This window comes from Zeus faber (genome assembly GCF_960531495.2).
Source record: "Zeus faber genome assembly, chromosome: 7".
Taxonomy (NCBI): domain Eukaryota; kingdom Metazoa; phylum Chordata; class Actinopteri; order Zeiformes; family Zeidae; genus Zeus; species Zeus faber.
Window position 1 is genome coordinate 11073443 of NC_137203.1, and position 15107 is coordinate 11088549.

Consider the following 15107-nt stretch of genomic DNA (forward strand, 5'->3'; position numbering starts at 1 on the left):
TGAACTAACCCTGATTCTCTGTAATAAACCTCTAAAAACAATGTTTGATTTTGAGTCTGTGTTATGCATTCTTAAGTCCCAAAGTGCACGTGTTATAACAGGAGGAGGCAGGAGGGATATCCTCTGCCTGCAGTTCCCTGTCATCAACACCTAGCTCCATCCAGGCGCCAGTATCCACCTACCTCCCTTTTACGGCCATAGAGGGGAGGGTTGACGTCGACTGGTTTGGCAGTGCTCCTAAACCTTCATGCAGTATGGCAGATGGACAGAAATCCGTCTTTCCTGGAGTACAGAATATAGGGGCCGATCTGATGCCCCAAAGGGGGTCGTCAGAGAGCAAATGGCTCCGGAATCTGGACATAGTTCTACAGATTCGGCACCATTACGGAGAAGCACGACTGAACCTGTTTACAACCGGGGAGAACACTCAGTGTCTGGTTGTCCCTCCACCACCAGGAGGAGGAACCCCAGAGAGCAGGTTTTGCACCTTGGTTTCCACAGCTGGTCCAGTTACTTACAGATGAACCATGGCCAATAACCAGGTTCCTGGGTGCCAACTCTCAGGCACAGGGAACGATAAAACAGCGCCCCATTCTCTGTCAGCCACTGGTTGCCAGGTACCTGAGAGGTTGAGGCTCCAACAATGGGGCTTCTCATTTGCGGTAATTAATACGAAACAGAGTGCCAGGGCAGCTTCTGCCAACACTCGGTAAGCTGGGAAGTGGAGGTCTTTTGAACGCAAGTGCGAAGGAAGGAATGTCATTCCTACCTCATGCCCTGTGGAGTACATGCTTTCCTATCTCAGGTGGTTATTGGACATAGATGCATTCCCTTCCACTGTTAAGGTGTATGCATCGTCTTTTTCTGCCTGTCATGAGGGTTTTGGTGAGAAACCATAGCCCTCTTAAACACTTCCAAGACGTTTCTGACCTCCGTCATGCTCCCTCTCCTGTAAAGGGGAATTGGCATTGGTACTGCTCTTTCTCACAGGTGAGGGCTTTGAACCGATCGACACATCCCTTTGAAACAGCTGTCTGTCTGTTACACGTGGTGGGTGTCTTAGGTGTGGTCGTCACCGGAGTGTTGACAACCACACACACACACACACACACACACACACACACACACACACACACACACACAGAGGGAGAGGTGGCTGGAGAAATCCAGACTGTGTTCCTCCCATCCTTCCTCCAGGGTGCAGCCCTCAGTGGGGACCAGTTCCAGGTGTAGATCCATGTTGTGGTCAGGGACAGGAAAGATCCTCAAATATTGGAGGAGACCCTTGTGAGGACATGCAAACTCCACACGGAAAGTCCCCCGCTCAGGAGAGGACCCACCTGAGAACGGCGCCAACCCGAAGCAGGAATTGAATCTGGGAGCCTCTTGCTGTGGGGCAGCGGTGCAAGCGCCGCACCACAACAGATAACAGAGCCAACTGAGTTTGAAGTGGTTTCAGAAGTTGTTGTTTTTTTGGTTTGTTTCTTTGTTTCGAAGCAAAATATATAACACACGAACAGAACGGCGATACTAACAGAAAGATATCTACTTTTTTTTTTTTTTTTTAAACGTATTCAGTTTCATAGCCGTTGATCTGGGGGAATGCAACTTATCTTGACGCTTGATAGAAGCTAACGTTGCCTCGCTAATTTCGCGACCGACCGCCGCCACCTGGAAGTTCGGCGACAAGGAAAAGCTTCAGGTGGGCGGGGCGAATGAGCGGGAAGTACTTCCTGTGCACGCCCCTTTTTAAACAGCCCGCGCGCTCCGGACACGTGGCCTTGGGCCGAGGATGGTCACGTGACAGGGAGCGAGAGGAGGAGGAGGAGGAAAGGAGGAAAGGGACCAGGACCAGGACCAGGACCAGGACCAGGGACCAGGGACCATGGAGGGGAGGAAATATCCCGCGGAGGAGACGGCGTTGGCTTCAGGTACCGCGCGCGAATAACCTCCGCCATGTCGCCGTGCTGCGCGGCGTGTTTGGAACAGCGCGCGAACCGTAGCCGTAGCCGTAACCCGCGGGTCCGTGTCGGACTCGCGCCCCGACGTGCTGACGGTGAACGGAGGACCGAGCTAGAGCTTTAAAGTGGCTAACGCAGGGTAGCTAGTGAGGAGAGGGGGGTGGGGTGCGCGGCCGGAGCGCAGCGTCGAACGCCAACACGCAGCGGAACCTGTTACGTCCTTTTGGGGTTTTGTTTTGTTTCCTCCTAAGCGTCTGCTGATGTGTCAACGGCTTGTGACCGCTGTCGCCGAAGAATCATTCCGCACGAAAATAGCTGCGCTAGGCGCGGTGCGGCTTTGGGTGTGCGTGTTTACTGTTTCTCCTTCTGGGGCTCAAACACAGTCTGTATTTTGGTTAAACAACCGGAGCTCCGTGGCTTTGTTCGCCGTCGTCGCAGCGTCGCCGGCGAGGTGAAATTCACCACGGATCGAAAGGGAGGAATGTTTAAAAAAAAAAAAAAAAAAAAAAAAAAGAAACCCACACGCACTCCGAAAGGGATGCGAGATGCTGAGTCGTGAGGAAATGGACTCCTCGGCGGATACGAGATAAATTAACTAGTAAGTGAAACATGTCATGGAGCAGAACAACGACTTTAGGGATCCAGGTTCAGTGGAAGGAAGGAAGGACAGCCAGACGTGAGCAATGTTCCTGACCCCTTGGAAGTGGAAGAAAAAAACAAAAGCGGATCAGTCATTTTATCAAACTACTTAAAACGAATCGGGAGAGTTAAAGAGCCTAAAACCTGACATCGTACGTGGCAATGCCTTCTCAGCAATAGATTCAAATTTAAGATGACTTGCATGTGGAAAGCAGGTCTGCTTCGTTTTCAGTGTTGATGAGGTTATGTAGAGGTTGGAGGGACAGACATGTTGGTGCATTAACTACTTATTTATACACTCATTTGAAGGAAATAAAAACAGTTCAGGTTAATGCTTAACGTTACAAGATATTCCGTGACGGTTTGCGCAGGTGTCCTTGTAGCACTAAGGCTAGAAATCTAAAGCTATTCCAGCTGCCCTTATCTGGAACCCTGTGACCAAATTTGTCAGTGCACATTCCCAAGTTAATTTCAAGCGATTGCATTCATTGAATTGCATATTTACAGAATCACAATGGGTTTCTATACATGTTGATGCCCCAGGTTATTATAAATGATATCAAATTGAGAGATCTGTCACAATCCCTAAACTCAGGGATTTCTGTTTTCAAATTGCTTTGAATGTAGTTATATAAAGTCTATGGTTTGATACATTTAACAATGAAGACACTGTCTATTCACTTTATTTATTGTAGATAAATTGGACAACCCATAAGGAAGAGGCAAAATGAAGCTGAATGAGCGCAGCGTGGCGCACTACGCCACTTGTGACTCCCCGCCCGACAAGACGGGGTTTCTTTTCAAAAAGGGCGAGCGCAACACCGCCTACCACCGCCGCTGGTTCATCTTGAAGAGCAACATGCTGTTCTACTTTGAGGACCGTGAGAGCCGCGACCCCATCGGTGTCATTGTACTTGAAGGATGCACCGTGGAGCTGTGCGAGTCGGCCGAGGAGTTCGCCTTTGCCATCAAGTTTGACTGTGCCAAGGCAAGGGTGTACAAAATGGCTGCCGAAAACCAAGCAGCCATGGAATCATGGGTAAAGGCGCTGTCCAGAGCGAGCTTCGACTACATGAGGTTGGTGGTGAAGGAGCTGGAGAGGCAACTGGAGAAGATCCAGGAGGCCGGAGTGGGCTCCTCGGTCGGGGCTGGACCCGAAGGGCAACAGGGAAAGTCCAAATCGTCGAGACCAAACCCGGTAGCACGGGCAAGGTCCGGTGCATCAGCTACCTCATCATCTTCCTCGTCGTCTTCCTCCGGCGGTCCTCCCCCACCTGTTCCCTTCTGCACCCACAAGAGCCTCCAGGAGGAGGCCCTGCTCCCTTCTGGTTCTTCCCGGGATTCTGGAGTGGCATGGAGTAAACCCTCCACTGCCTTGACCAACGGCTATGGAGAGGTGGCTTCTTCCTGTGTGCCCTGGGAGGGCTGTCCCAGCGCTGGGAATGGGAGTTGGACTGGAGGATGGAGTGAGGGGGTGAGGCCTCCGCCAGTGCCCCCTAGAAGGAGAGGAGCGTCGCTGGAGAGCCCTGTCTCCCCTGGGACGGGTTGCTTCTCCAAGCTCCATGACTGGTACGGTCAAGAGGTGGAAGAGCTGAGGGTGGAGTGGCTGCAGGGCCAGTAAAGTGATGGAGAATTTCCTTCCATTGTATAATCAATATCATTCCATTCTAAGCATTCTACAATATCCTGCACTTCTGAACATAATCTAAAGTTGAAATCAAACTACATACAAAAAAAATACAAAAAAAAAAGAATGGGGGGGGCCCACACCTCAATTGAATTCAACAAAGTTATTTCCTTTGTCTGGCACAGAGGGATCAAGCATAGTGTGTGTGAAAAAGTTGAGCACATCCATCTTGGAATGCAGACTCAAGGAAAAAAAAAACAAAAAACAATGCACTTTTTACATTTTTCACTACAAATACATTTTGCCAAGACCACTTCTAAAATGTTACTGATCGAGGATGAAAAACACTAGTCATTATTAGAGACTAAACCAGCTGAAGCGTTTCAACATGGTATTCTTTTGAGGTCAATCCAGTCTTTACGAAGGGACTAATGCAGAGTGTTATTTCCTCTTTCTTAATACACCTTATGTAGTAAATCATCTTACCATGTACATGATTTTATAGAAAATCATTTTTTAGTCATATTAACAACAACAACAAAAAATCTCTCTGGATGCTTTGGGGAAAAGCAGCACTTGTCTTACTCTGGACTCCCAACAGCACACAATTCAGCCCAGAGGACCTTGGTGCTTATTGCTTAGTGTCATAGACTCGCCAGGCTGTGGGGACCCGAGTGTAAGCTGGATGCCTCGCTAACGGCAACGCTCCCTGCTATTTTTAATCCTTTTTAGCCGTCAGCGGAATGTTGCTAGGTCTTATGAGTGCTTGTCACTTAGTTCTTTTTTCTTTCTTTTTTTTGTATCAGACTCAAATAGTAAGTTTTTAAAAAGGAACCAAATTGTGCTGCAATATCTTAATATTTCTATGTGTGTCGGAAAAGTGATTATAAAGCGTACAATCCACCCCATGTCTATTTAATCACACTTGTAGTTATTTCTATTCAAAGAAAGAAACCTGAATGTTACTGAATGAGTGTCTGTAACTGACACAGTTCTATATCTCAGCCTGTCAGCATCTACAGATATTACTTATTGTATTATCTATTATAACATAGATATGCAACTTAGAGAAGAGTAGCAATTTGACTTTTAAATGTTCAATTTCTTTTGTATATTCAATCACATAGGCCTTTTTACATTTATGTTTAATATGTGCCTTATTTCTTTTCAACATTTATTTTTGCACGTTAACATTGATACAGGGCTACAATGTGGGAGATTTTATGTTAATTCTTTATAAATCTAAATCTTTTTGTACTTTTGAAATCATTTTCTTGACCATTTATTTTTTTTCTTTCTTCTTTTATCAAGTTGTGCGTCTGTGCAATGAGTTTGTGACAATGGCTGAGTTCTCTCAGACACACTTTTGGGGAGAGGGAGATATAAAAATAAATAATTTCTCTCTCTCGAAAGTATGGGAAAGGTACTACAGTTTGTATTCATCAGCATTGGTACGATTGAAACAGTGTGTTATTAAAAGTGACATTAAGTAGAAATAAATTGGATAGTCACTGAGATGGATGATTATTTTATCCCGTTCAATGAACCTGATAATGATTTTAAGAATCTGTTGGGGGGAAAAAAACCCTTTTTTAAATTACATTATTTCTCACCTGTGTGATGTTAGTGCCAAATGAGGTGTCCAACCGATTAACTCAACTGACTTAACCTGAACTAAATTCCATCAAAATGTTGACTTCTATTATGTCTTATGTTTGGTATAAAATACAGAACCTTTTGTTTTAACACCTATGTAACCAATTGCACAAAAATCAGTGTACCAATAAAATACATTTCTAAATCAATAAACTATTAATATGTCTTCGTCGAAGCATGGACCGTTTTCTTTTACATGACAATTACAATGGCTTTGGAGTGAATTTATGTTGTCATTTAGAACAGAAAACAGAAAAAAAAAAATCCGGGCATTTTTGATTGCTGCATGAAGCCATTTTGAAGCCATTTTCACGGCCGGTTTTAATATCTTTATATCAAGAGTGAATTTATATGCATACCGGAGGAAATCCAAAGAAACTATTACTGATCTGTGTAAAAAAACAACAATCACATTGGTATTCCCGCAAGCGACCAGCGGGCGGCACTGCGAATCAATTTTAAATGTAACGCCGGAGCCACATTTGTCGCTTCCGACAAATGGGGGTCGCGCTTGACCGTGAAGCTGCTGAAGGCGTCGCAGCAACCACCGTTCGCGCCACTACTTTCAAAATAAAAGCGTGTGGTTTCGTACCGAGACCTGCGTTGTCATCGAATCCGCGTGTGGCACAACTATTGTGGGAAAGTCAAAATTAGAACAGTCATTGATTTGGAATACCATAGATACGCTTTGCAAATTTGATTTTTTTTTTGTGTGTATTTATTAAATGTTTATTGTTGCAGCGAAGGAAAACACAATTTAAAAGCAATTTAAGCGGAGTTAGTCTCAATATAAATTGCACGTGTCAATAACGTTTAAAATACATTAAATACAATATACAAACTGTAGTGTGTAATAGTAGTAGGCAATGGAAGATAGGAAATAGACGTTCTGGAGCAAACGAAGGGAGACTTTTACTTCCGCGGGCATTGACCAAACCGGAAATACCTCCAGCGAGGGACAGCTAGCTTTCGCGGAGCCGGAGTAAAGTCAGCCTCGTATCGGCAGCCGGCGATTCAGCCCCGGCGACCGCTGCGCCGAACGACCCAAGCCTCCTCGCTACGAAACCGACTTCACGGCGGTCCTGGCGGAGCTACGTCGAGGACGGGGAGAGTCGCCGCGTCCGCCGCCCCCACCCACCACCACCACCCCCACCCACCACCACCACCCCCCGGCGTATAAGTTTCCTTCCTGGGCAGAAAGTTTAAAAGCGCGGGGTCCGCTGCGTGCGTTTCTACCATGAGAGGGAAAAACGGCAGGCCACTCCGCACGCAAACACCCCCCCTCCTCCTGCCACAGCAGCCGCCGCCGCCGCCGCCGCTGCCGCTCGCCGCCGCCTCCGCCGTTGTCCTCTGCGCCGCGGCGGTTTGAGCTACTCCGCGGGTCCAGTTTTCCGTTATGCGAAGTGGGACCGAGCGCTGCGTCGTGCTGCTGCGCTGCGTGTGTGCTGCGCGGGATAACGGAGACCGTGAGTATGTTGTCAAGAAACAAAAGCAAAACAACAACAGCAGCAACAACAACAACAACAACAACAACAACAACAGCAACAAAAACAACAACAACAACAAAAACAAACGAAAACACTGTCAAAAACTATGACCCGAGCGTGTCCGGAGCCGCGGGTCTGTAGCGGGGGAGGGTAAGCGACCGCAACAGCGTCATTTTCACCGAAATGTTACTTTTTTTCGGTCGCGTTTGACGTGACGTGACGCGCGTGTGTGGGATGATGGAGTTGAAGGGACTCGGACTGACGCTGCTCAGTCTTTGGGAAAATCTTTATTATTATTATTCTTATTATTATTATTATTATAAGATTTGTGCTTTTTTGTTTGTTTGTGTTTCGAAAAAAAAAAAAAAAAAAGCGTTTTTTTTTTAGTTTTTTTTTTAAACTTAGCGCTATATCCGCACCGGATCAGTTGAACTACCAGCGCGCACCGACCATGTGTTTACGTGGTGGCTGCTCGGTACCTTTTAATCTTTATCTCTAATAACGGTTATTTGGGGAGATTTCTCTGAATAATGACGTAATTGAATGTCATTTGTTTTTCGCGGGTGTTCAAGAACGTTTACCCTTTTGACACGTCCAGAAAACGACGACCGGCTCTGGTTAAACGATTAAACTGTTCCAAAAGGCCTCAGTATTGAACGTTGGACAGTTTTACTTTATTTTTTATTTTTTGGCATTGACATCTGCTGCCTATGTGCCGCTCATTTGGATCTAAATTTGCACTAAAGTGATTGCTTTGTGACATGCGTCATGTCCTATGGCGGTGGTTGACATCAAGGGGCCCTCAATTTGATCAGATTTAGTCTTTGGGACCCCCAATCTGAGGAGATTTGTTATTGCGGGATACGATTTCATTCCTGTCTATACTAAAGTTAGTAGCGGTGTCACGATTCTTCAAATCCACGATTCGATTTGCGATTTTAAGGTCACAATTTGATTCAGTTTTTGATTTCACCATTTTTTTTCCAGCACTGACTGCTATGCCATTGTTAGATTATGGAGTTTTGATTTGTAAAGAAAAACACTTGGTTCTCAATAACTTTTATTTGAATATTAAAATATATATAAATAATAATAACAAATATGGGAATATTTAAACAACACACCTAAACAGTTAAGCGCTTTAGCAAAACTATAGACTTTAGAACAATAAACAAGACTTATTATTACTCATCACTACTTTTAAGCTACTCACCAAAATAAACGCGGAAAAACGGATGCTATTTTTGCCAGACGGGAATGCTGGTAGTAAAAGGCAAATTACTACCTGCAGCTCCGATCAGAGGGATCTTTTCTCCAAACAAAGCAAATAAAAACTCTACACTTATTTAATTTACTCCTTTTCCTGCTGCTGTTCTGCTGAGGCGCAGATTGCAGGTCACTCCTGAAAAAGTCCCGCCTGCGTTCTCATGGCCTGGTGGTAAATACCTCACGGCCCGGCACGGTCCGCGAGCCAGTGGTTGGGAACATCAGCACTAGCAGACATTCCCTTGGCGATGGTTGGGTCTATTTCCCACTTTCATTGCCGCATCTGTGGAATTACTGGACATTCTGGTCAAAGGTGCACTCTCCCTTGTACACAAAGTGAAACGCCAGAGGCCGACTTAGATTTTTCACACTGTTTCCTGGAATATTTCTCTCGAATGTGCATTAACTGTCCAACAAACTGGAGGGACTTATTGCAAACTTTATTGTTGTTGTTTATTTTTTTTTGTTGTAAAATTCAGATTCTGTTTTCGAATTTTGTTCCTGCAGCTGTAGTGCCAGGTGGGAGGGTGCAGTGTGCGTTGAGGGATGGGGTGCAGCAGACCCCTCCGGAGTGGACCACAGCACCCCCTACTCCCAACCAAACTTCAGCCGGGCGAGATTTCCCACAAAAATATGGATATTTTGAAGTTCGAAATCGAACGCTCATTTAGATCGATTTTGAATTGTAAATCGTGACACCCCTAATAGTAAGGCAGATACTCATTCTTCTACATCCTCCAATGGTGCCAACTTATTGTAAATTATATAATGGTGAAGTTGAACAATTAATCATTTGCTTGGGACCTCACAGGGAGGAATGTAAGTGTTTAGGTGTGTATGTGTGTGCACGCTTGGTGGAGGTGAGGGATGCATGTATGTGCGAGTTTCTCCCTTTCAAAATCACCAGCCTATTGTGTAGGATATTCCTCAAAATAAAATGTGCCCCTATTCTGTCTGTCTGATAACAACGAGCAGCAAATTCCTGCACTGCACAGCATTTTTCAGTCTAGTTCATGTCCTAGAGGTTGGTAGGTGGGTGGGTGGGAGGGTCGTGGTTCAAAATCAGCTCACACGTGAAACATGTAAGAAGTTATTTGATCTTATTTCGTCACACTGCTTTCACATTGAAATGCTTGGCTCCACAGGGATAGCCTCGGTTTGCAACATCCAAATGCCAGCAATTTGGATGTTACAAACTGTCAATAATGATGAAGTTTGGATAAAAGTTTCTCCTTGTTGGACTGTATTGCTTCCTGCTTTTCTCACAGAAGGATATTTTAGCACAGTCCTCACGTCTCTTTGTTGGCATTGTTTTTCGAATAACAGAACAGAATTGGTTTTAAGCTGACATTAATGTGTTAAACATTTAAACATAGTTAAGTCAGTAGATGAACGTGGCCTTCAGTGGGTCTGGAATTAGTCCTGCATTGATGTCTAGCATATTATTTTCCGAAATCTACAGCTAATGTTCTTTGTTATACCCCACAGAAAACCTCTAGACTTCCAAAATGTGGAGTTGCTGTGAAAGGGTGAAAGGGTTAGATGAAGGGACCTGTTCTCCAGCTCGGTAGTTGTAGCCTGTTATTTTGGTTTTCCATTCCCAGAAAAGGCTCGACTCGAACTCTGGGCTGGAGTTTATCCGACGGTCACACATGTAGAGCCAAATTGAGTTAATGCGAGTCCCGGGGACTTTATTTCAAAGAGCAGAAAGAACTGAAGGAAGTCTGCTACGACGTGGTCCGCTCCACTAATTCGCTCACGTCTTTGTAGCCGTGTGACGGTACCGGTTTAATTTGGTTTGGGATGGAAATTCTCCTTTTCGAGGATTGAGGATGGAGGAATGGGAATGAGGGGCGATGTGATGTAACCTCCTGTTCAACCTTCTCTGATATAAGTTTCTTGGTTTTACCAAGCCCAAATGAAGCCTCTAACAACCATAAACACAGTTGTCGAGAGTGGATTCGCCGATTCTGTTCACAAAGCTATAAAAAACAATGTTTTTTTTTTTAAATCCTTAATCGGATTATCTATGCGTCCGTTCCCACCGCAGAGTGAACGGCGGAGTGCAACAATAGCCGCTTTCCGCAGGTCTTCAGCCGTGGCTATCGACAGCAGATCCGACAGCGTAACACATGGTTTCGTGTCTTTAACTGAGATGTTATCTCATGCAAGCACTTCCGCTCGCCCCCGGCTTCTAAGAATTCCACTGATGGGACCGCCAGGGAATTCTGTGACCCACAGTGGCCCATGGAGAGGGAGAGGGAGAGGAAGGGAAGGTCGAGGAATGAAAAGAGGCGGAGTGGAGAGAGGCATAGAGTTCTGAATAAAGCGAGAACGAGAGATGAGGGAGGGAGGGAGGGAGAGAGAGAGAGAGAGAGACATCCAACTTGTGATTCGGGACTCCTCTGCTTGGAGAACATCATGTAATGATGTGAGCTGCTGATAGGGCAACCTCCTTAGCATGACGAAGATAACGACAGCGTGTTTTTGTGCATTTGCTCTTGTAAGAGACAGAACAGCAGATTGGATGGAGACGGGCGGATATTACTTAATAACGTCATGTGTCTTATAGTGAGGCCTGGAGTCTTTGACGAGCCCTTTGCTGGTGAAAAATGTGGTGTGAAAATACGTCCGTCTTTGCGCAATAGTGCATCCGTGTGAGTTGAAAACACATTCGCAGCTGTGTGTGTGTGTGTGTGTGTGTGTGTGTGTGTGTGTGTGTGTGTGTGTGTGTGTGTGTGTGTGTGTGTGTGTGTGTGTGTGTGTGTGTGTGTGTGTGTGTGTGTCCAAAGTGGCCGTGTTTTGTCATTGGAAGAATGTTGATTACAGGCCGGACAGATAGAGGTCTAGCAGCATGAGGATATTGCCTAAAAACAAGCGTGTGCATGTTGATCTGCCTCGCAGTCACAGTCCATAAGAGAGAGAGAGAGAGGGTACAAACTTAATGAAGGATGTCTTTGACGCCATCGCTGGGTAATGTGATTGACTACAGCAAAGTCTGTTGCTTCCATCCCAGGTCAAAAGCGATCAAGAAACTTGTTGTTCTGGATCAGCATAACAAGTAGTTTGATATCAGAGGAGTGAGAGAAACGCAGTCATGGTTTTATGAGCGCCCCCCCCCCCCACACACACACACAGAGGTATTCTACATCCTAAACACACATCGTGAGAGGCTGTGACTCATCCCCAAAGCGTTTCCAGAGTTCAGCGCGATCCTGAACACGAGGCGCGCTACATACTCAAAAACAGGAGGAGAGCTGTCAACTTGTCCTGACTCGCTTCTAAAACTACGTTTACGTTCAAAAGCCTCGATAACAAAGCGATTGCGCTTTGTTGTTCAGCGGGCGACTGAACCACCTTGGATCGGGAACTCCTTCAGCAATTCATTTATTATCCGGCGGCGATAAATGGAACGTTTGTCTTATTTCGTTCAATCGGGACAATTTAATTGCAATTGCGAAACAGTGTTATAATTTGCGAAGGCGCTGCGGGTCGCTTGGCCTGTGAGGATGAGGCTCCGCATTGTTCTCTCACTCCGCCTTGCCTCATCTCTTCTTCTCTGTCATTACGTCCGTTTGTCCTCTATTTTGGTGTTTCTTGGACGGGGCGGAGGTCCCGTCGGGCTAATGACAGAGCACGCATCGTGCGGCGGTGGTCTGTGTCACCGGGTAGAAATGAGCTGGTTCGATAAGCGGTTTCAGCCGAGGGTTGAAGGAGCGACACCTTCCTCTTAGGGTTTAAAATGACAAAAAAAAAAAAAAAACACACTTGTAGGCCGTTTCACACTGGCGTGGTTTGACCTTTGACCCTCCGTCATACGGCGTAAACAATCCTTTGTAACGATCGGCAAAACATTGCGGGCGAGTCTGGGATTTGTACGGGTTGTATTTCGGACGGGGCCGAGGTCCCGTCGGGCTAATGACAGAGCGAGCACCGCGCGGCGGTGGTCCGTGTCACCGGGGAGAAATGAGCTGGTTCGACAAGCCATTTCAGCAGAGGGTTGAAGGAGCGACACCTTCCTCTTCGGGTTTAAAATGACAAATACAGAACTGGGACACGGTGCGGTTTACTGGTCATGTCAGTAATAGTGGTGGTTAGTGCCGGGTAAAATAGAATGCCTTGAATTACTTTTAAATGAGCTTCTACAGCGCGTCCCACTGTCTCTCGTCTCCTTGTTTGACTTCCCTCATATTTTCCCTTCGCATAAAACCCTCAAAGAAGGTTGTACGGTAGATTTCTTCACTTGCAAAACTATCCGGCGCTGACAAACCCCCCCCCCCTCTCTTCTCCGTCTCGGGCTTTTTGGTTTTGCCTTCTTCCCTTCTTCTTTCCCAACCTTCGTTCCCAGACCACAGGATATGGCCGGAGAGTGGACGGGCCTCGCTTCTGTCGGCCTCAAGAATAGCAGCATTGTGTTGTGTTTAGGCGGCATTGTTGTGGAAAAGGAGGTCTGGGCCGGAGAGAATTCTCAGCAAAGCGCAGACCCGGCGCACATATCGGTTCATACTGCGTTGCAGATATAACTTGCTGTTTTCCCCTTTTTTTTTTTTTTTTTTTTTTTTTTAATGATTATTACTTTTTTTCTGTTTTCGTTTGCTTTGACGCTTCATCATTCCCCTTGACTTTTGCTTCATCATGAGTTGTTAGATGTGCTTATTTTGGAAATGACCTGTGTCTGCTGTAGTTTTACTAATATGCTTTTAATGACCAGATAAAAACAATTGCATTTACTGATCCCCTGTGAGGAAATCGTGGGCATTACAGCTGCAAAAACAGTGATATGGCATTGAAGGATATAAATATGTTGGCGAGAATTGGAATTTGAGACAACAAAATGCAATTTCACAGTGTTTATGAAAGGATAATTTATAAATGAACAGTAGGTTTGTGCAACAGAGTGAGAAGTATCTCTGAAATATAGAGACGCCGACCTACATTGACCATTAAAACATAACCAATAGAAATGATAGGTATACTGAAGAAGTTTTAAGTTACACAAACCCTAAATGCACTGTATCACCACAAAAATGCAGTGTATTGGTGATACAGTGAATTTCGGGCTTGTGTAACTTAAACTTCTTCAGTCGAGGTTAACTATGTTTAATGTTCAGCATAGTTGGGCATCTCTATATTTCAGGGGAACTTCCAGCAGATACTGTGGAGAGGCTACATTTACATTACATTTCTATAGGCCTTCTTCACCCACCCGCCCCCCGTCTGTGTTTTTTCCCTGAATCAGCTGATGCGTTCCTGGGGCTGTGGAAAGAAGGGCTGAGGTTATCTCATGTTTCAGAAGCACTTCCTCCTCAACAATATGTTCCTCAATTATGTAAGCCGTGCACTTCTTGCTTTCATTATCAAAGCCGATTCGCGTCTCACTTCACACCAATGCCGGCCCTCAGGTCCCGGGGCGTCAAACCCTTTTTATGCTATTGATAATAAATCAAAAAAATCCCATAGATCCGTCATCCTTGTCTGATCGATGTTTTAGCTTTAAAGCTACATGCATTGTATAGATATTACATTTGAATTGCTATTAGTGTTGTTCTTGGCCTTACCAATCCCAATTGAAGCCGTTGACAACCACGAATACTGTGAAACTTCTTATGTTTGCATATTGTTTCTATGTACTAGATAGTACACGGACCGAAAATAGTACTGCTGCGCGTGAGGTGATATGGTTTCCATATTCTGAATATCAGGAAGTGTTAAATTACACTGTTGGTGTAGGGTGCAAGTTTGTGTTTCCTTTGAATGAATGAACAAACCCATGTACTGTATGTGTGTCCTGTTTGCGTGTATTTAAGACAGGGCTGGACTGAGGAGATATTAAATAATCTTTTTTTTTTTTTTTTAGTATTGTAAAATTGTAATCTGATAATTTTGCCCTTTATAGGTACAGTATATGTTACATTCTGTGATTCAACACAGGAATCATATGACAAAAACGATCAACTATGTCACTCACACATACTGTATTTCAGGCCCTTTGGCAGTTTAAGCTCATATCTCCTCAAAATCATTACTTCAGAGTGTGTGTGTGTGTGTGTGTGTGTGTGTGTGTGTGTGTGTGTGTGTGTGTGTGTGTGTGTGTGTGTGTGTGTGTGTGTGTGTGTGTGTGTGTGTGTGTGTGTGTGTGTGTGTGGGCAGGGCTTCCTGTTCCCAGATAGATCAGTGTGGTGCCCTGGACGCCTTTTGTCCCCCGTGTCCCTCTGGGTTTTTGTCCCAGGCCACTTTCTCACTCCTCCCATTCTCTCATCACTCTCTTCTGTCGATCTATGTGTTTATTGTCACAATACTTAGGGAATTTTAAAATCTATCGATGTACGTCGCAATTCATTTTGAATTCTAAATTTTGTACTAAAGAATTCAACTGCAGCTCATGAGTTGTGGAGGATGTAATATTAGGATGCCAGATTTAGGATGATTTTCTTTTTTTAATTTCAAACCTCATATCATGACAATTTTTCT

General features: G+C 45.1%; 1 protein-coding gene across 2 annotated transcripts; it reads left to right on the forward strand.

Annotated features, from left to right (window-relative positions):
- Positions 1 to 1790: 1790 nt before the first annotated feature.
- LOC307232323 (sesquipedalian-1-like) lies at positions 1791 to 6036 on the forward strand. Of its 2 annotated transcripts, none has more exons than XM_080003285.1 (2): positions 1791 to 1931; positions 3296 to 6036. In XM_080003285.1, exon 2 carries the CDS (start codon positions 3328 to 3330, stop codon positions 4219 to 4221), a length of 894 nt encoding a protein of 297 aa, XP_079859411.1. In that variant the 5' UTR covers positions 1791 to 1931; positions 3296 to 3327; the 3' UTR covers positions 4222 to 6036. The 2 variants fall into 2 exon arrangements, with proteins under 2 accessions (XP_079859411.1, XP_079859412.1); XM_080003286.1 differs by lacking the exon at positions 1791 to 1931 and adding an exon at positions 2457 to 2559.
- Positions 6037 to 15107: the final 9071 nt, after the last annotated feature.

Excerpts from the sequence above, each read along its gene's own strand:
- LOC307232323 (XM_080003285.1), top strand. The coding sequence starts at position 3,328 with ATGAAGCTGAATGAGCGCAGCGTGGCGCACTACGCCACTTGTGACTCC.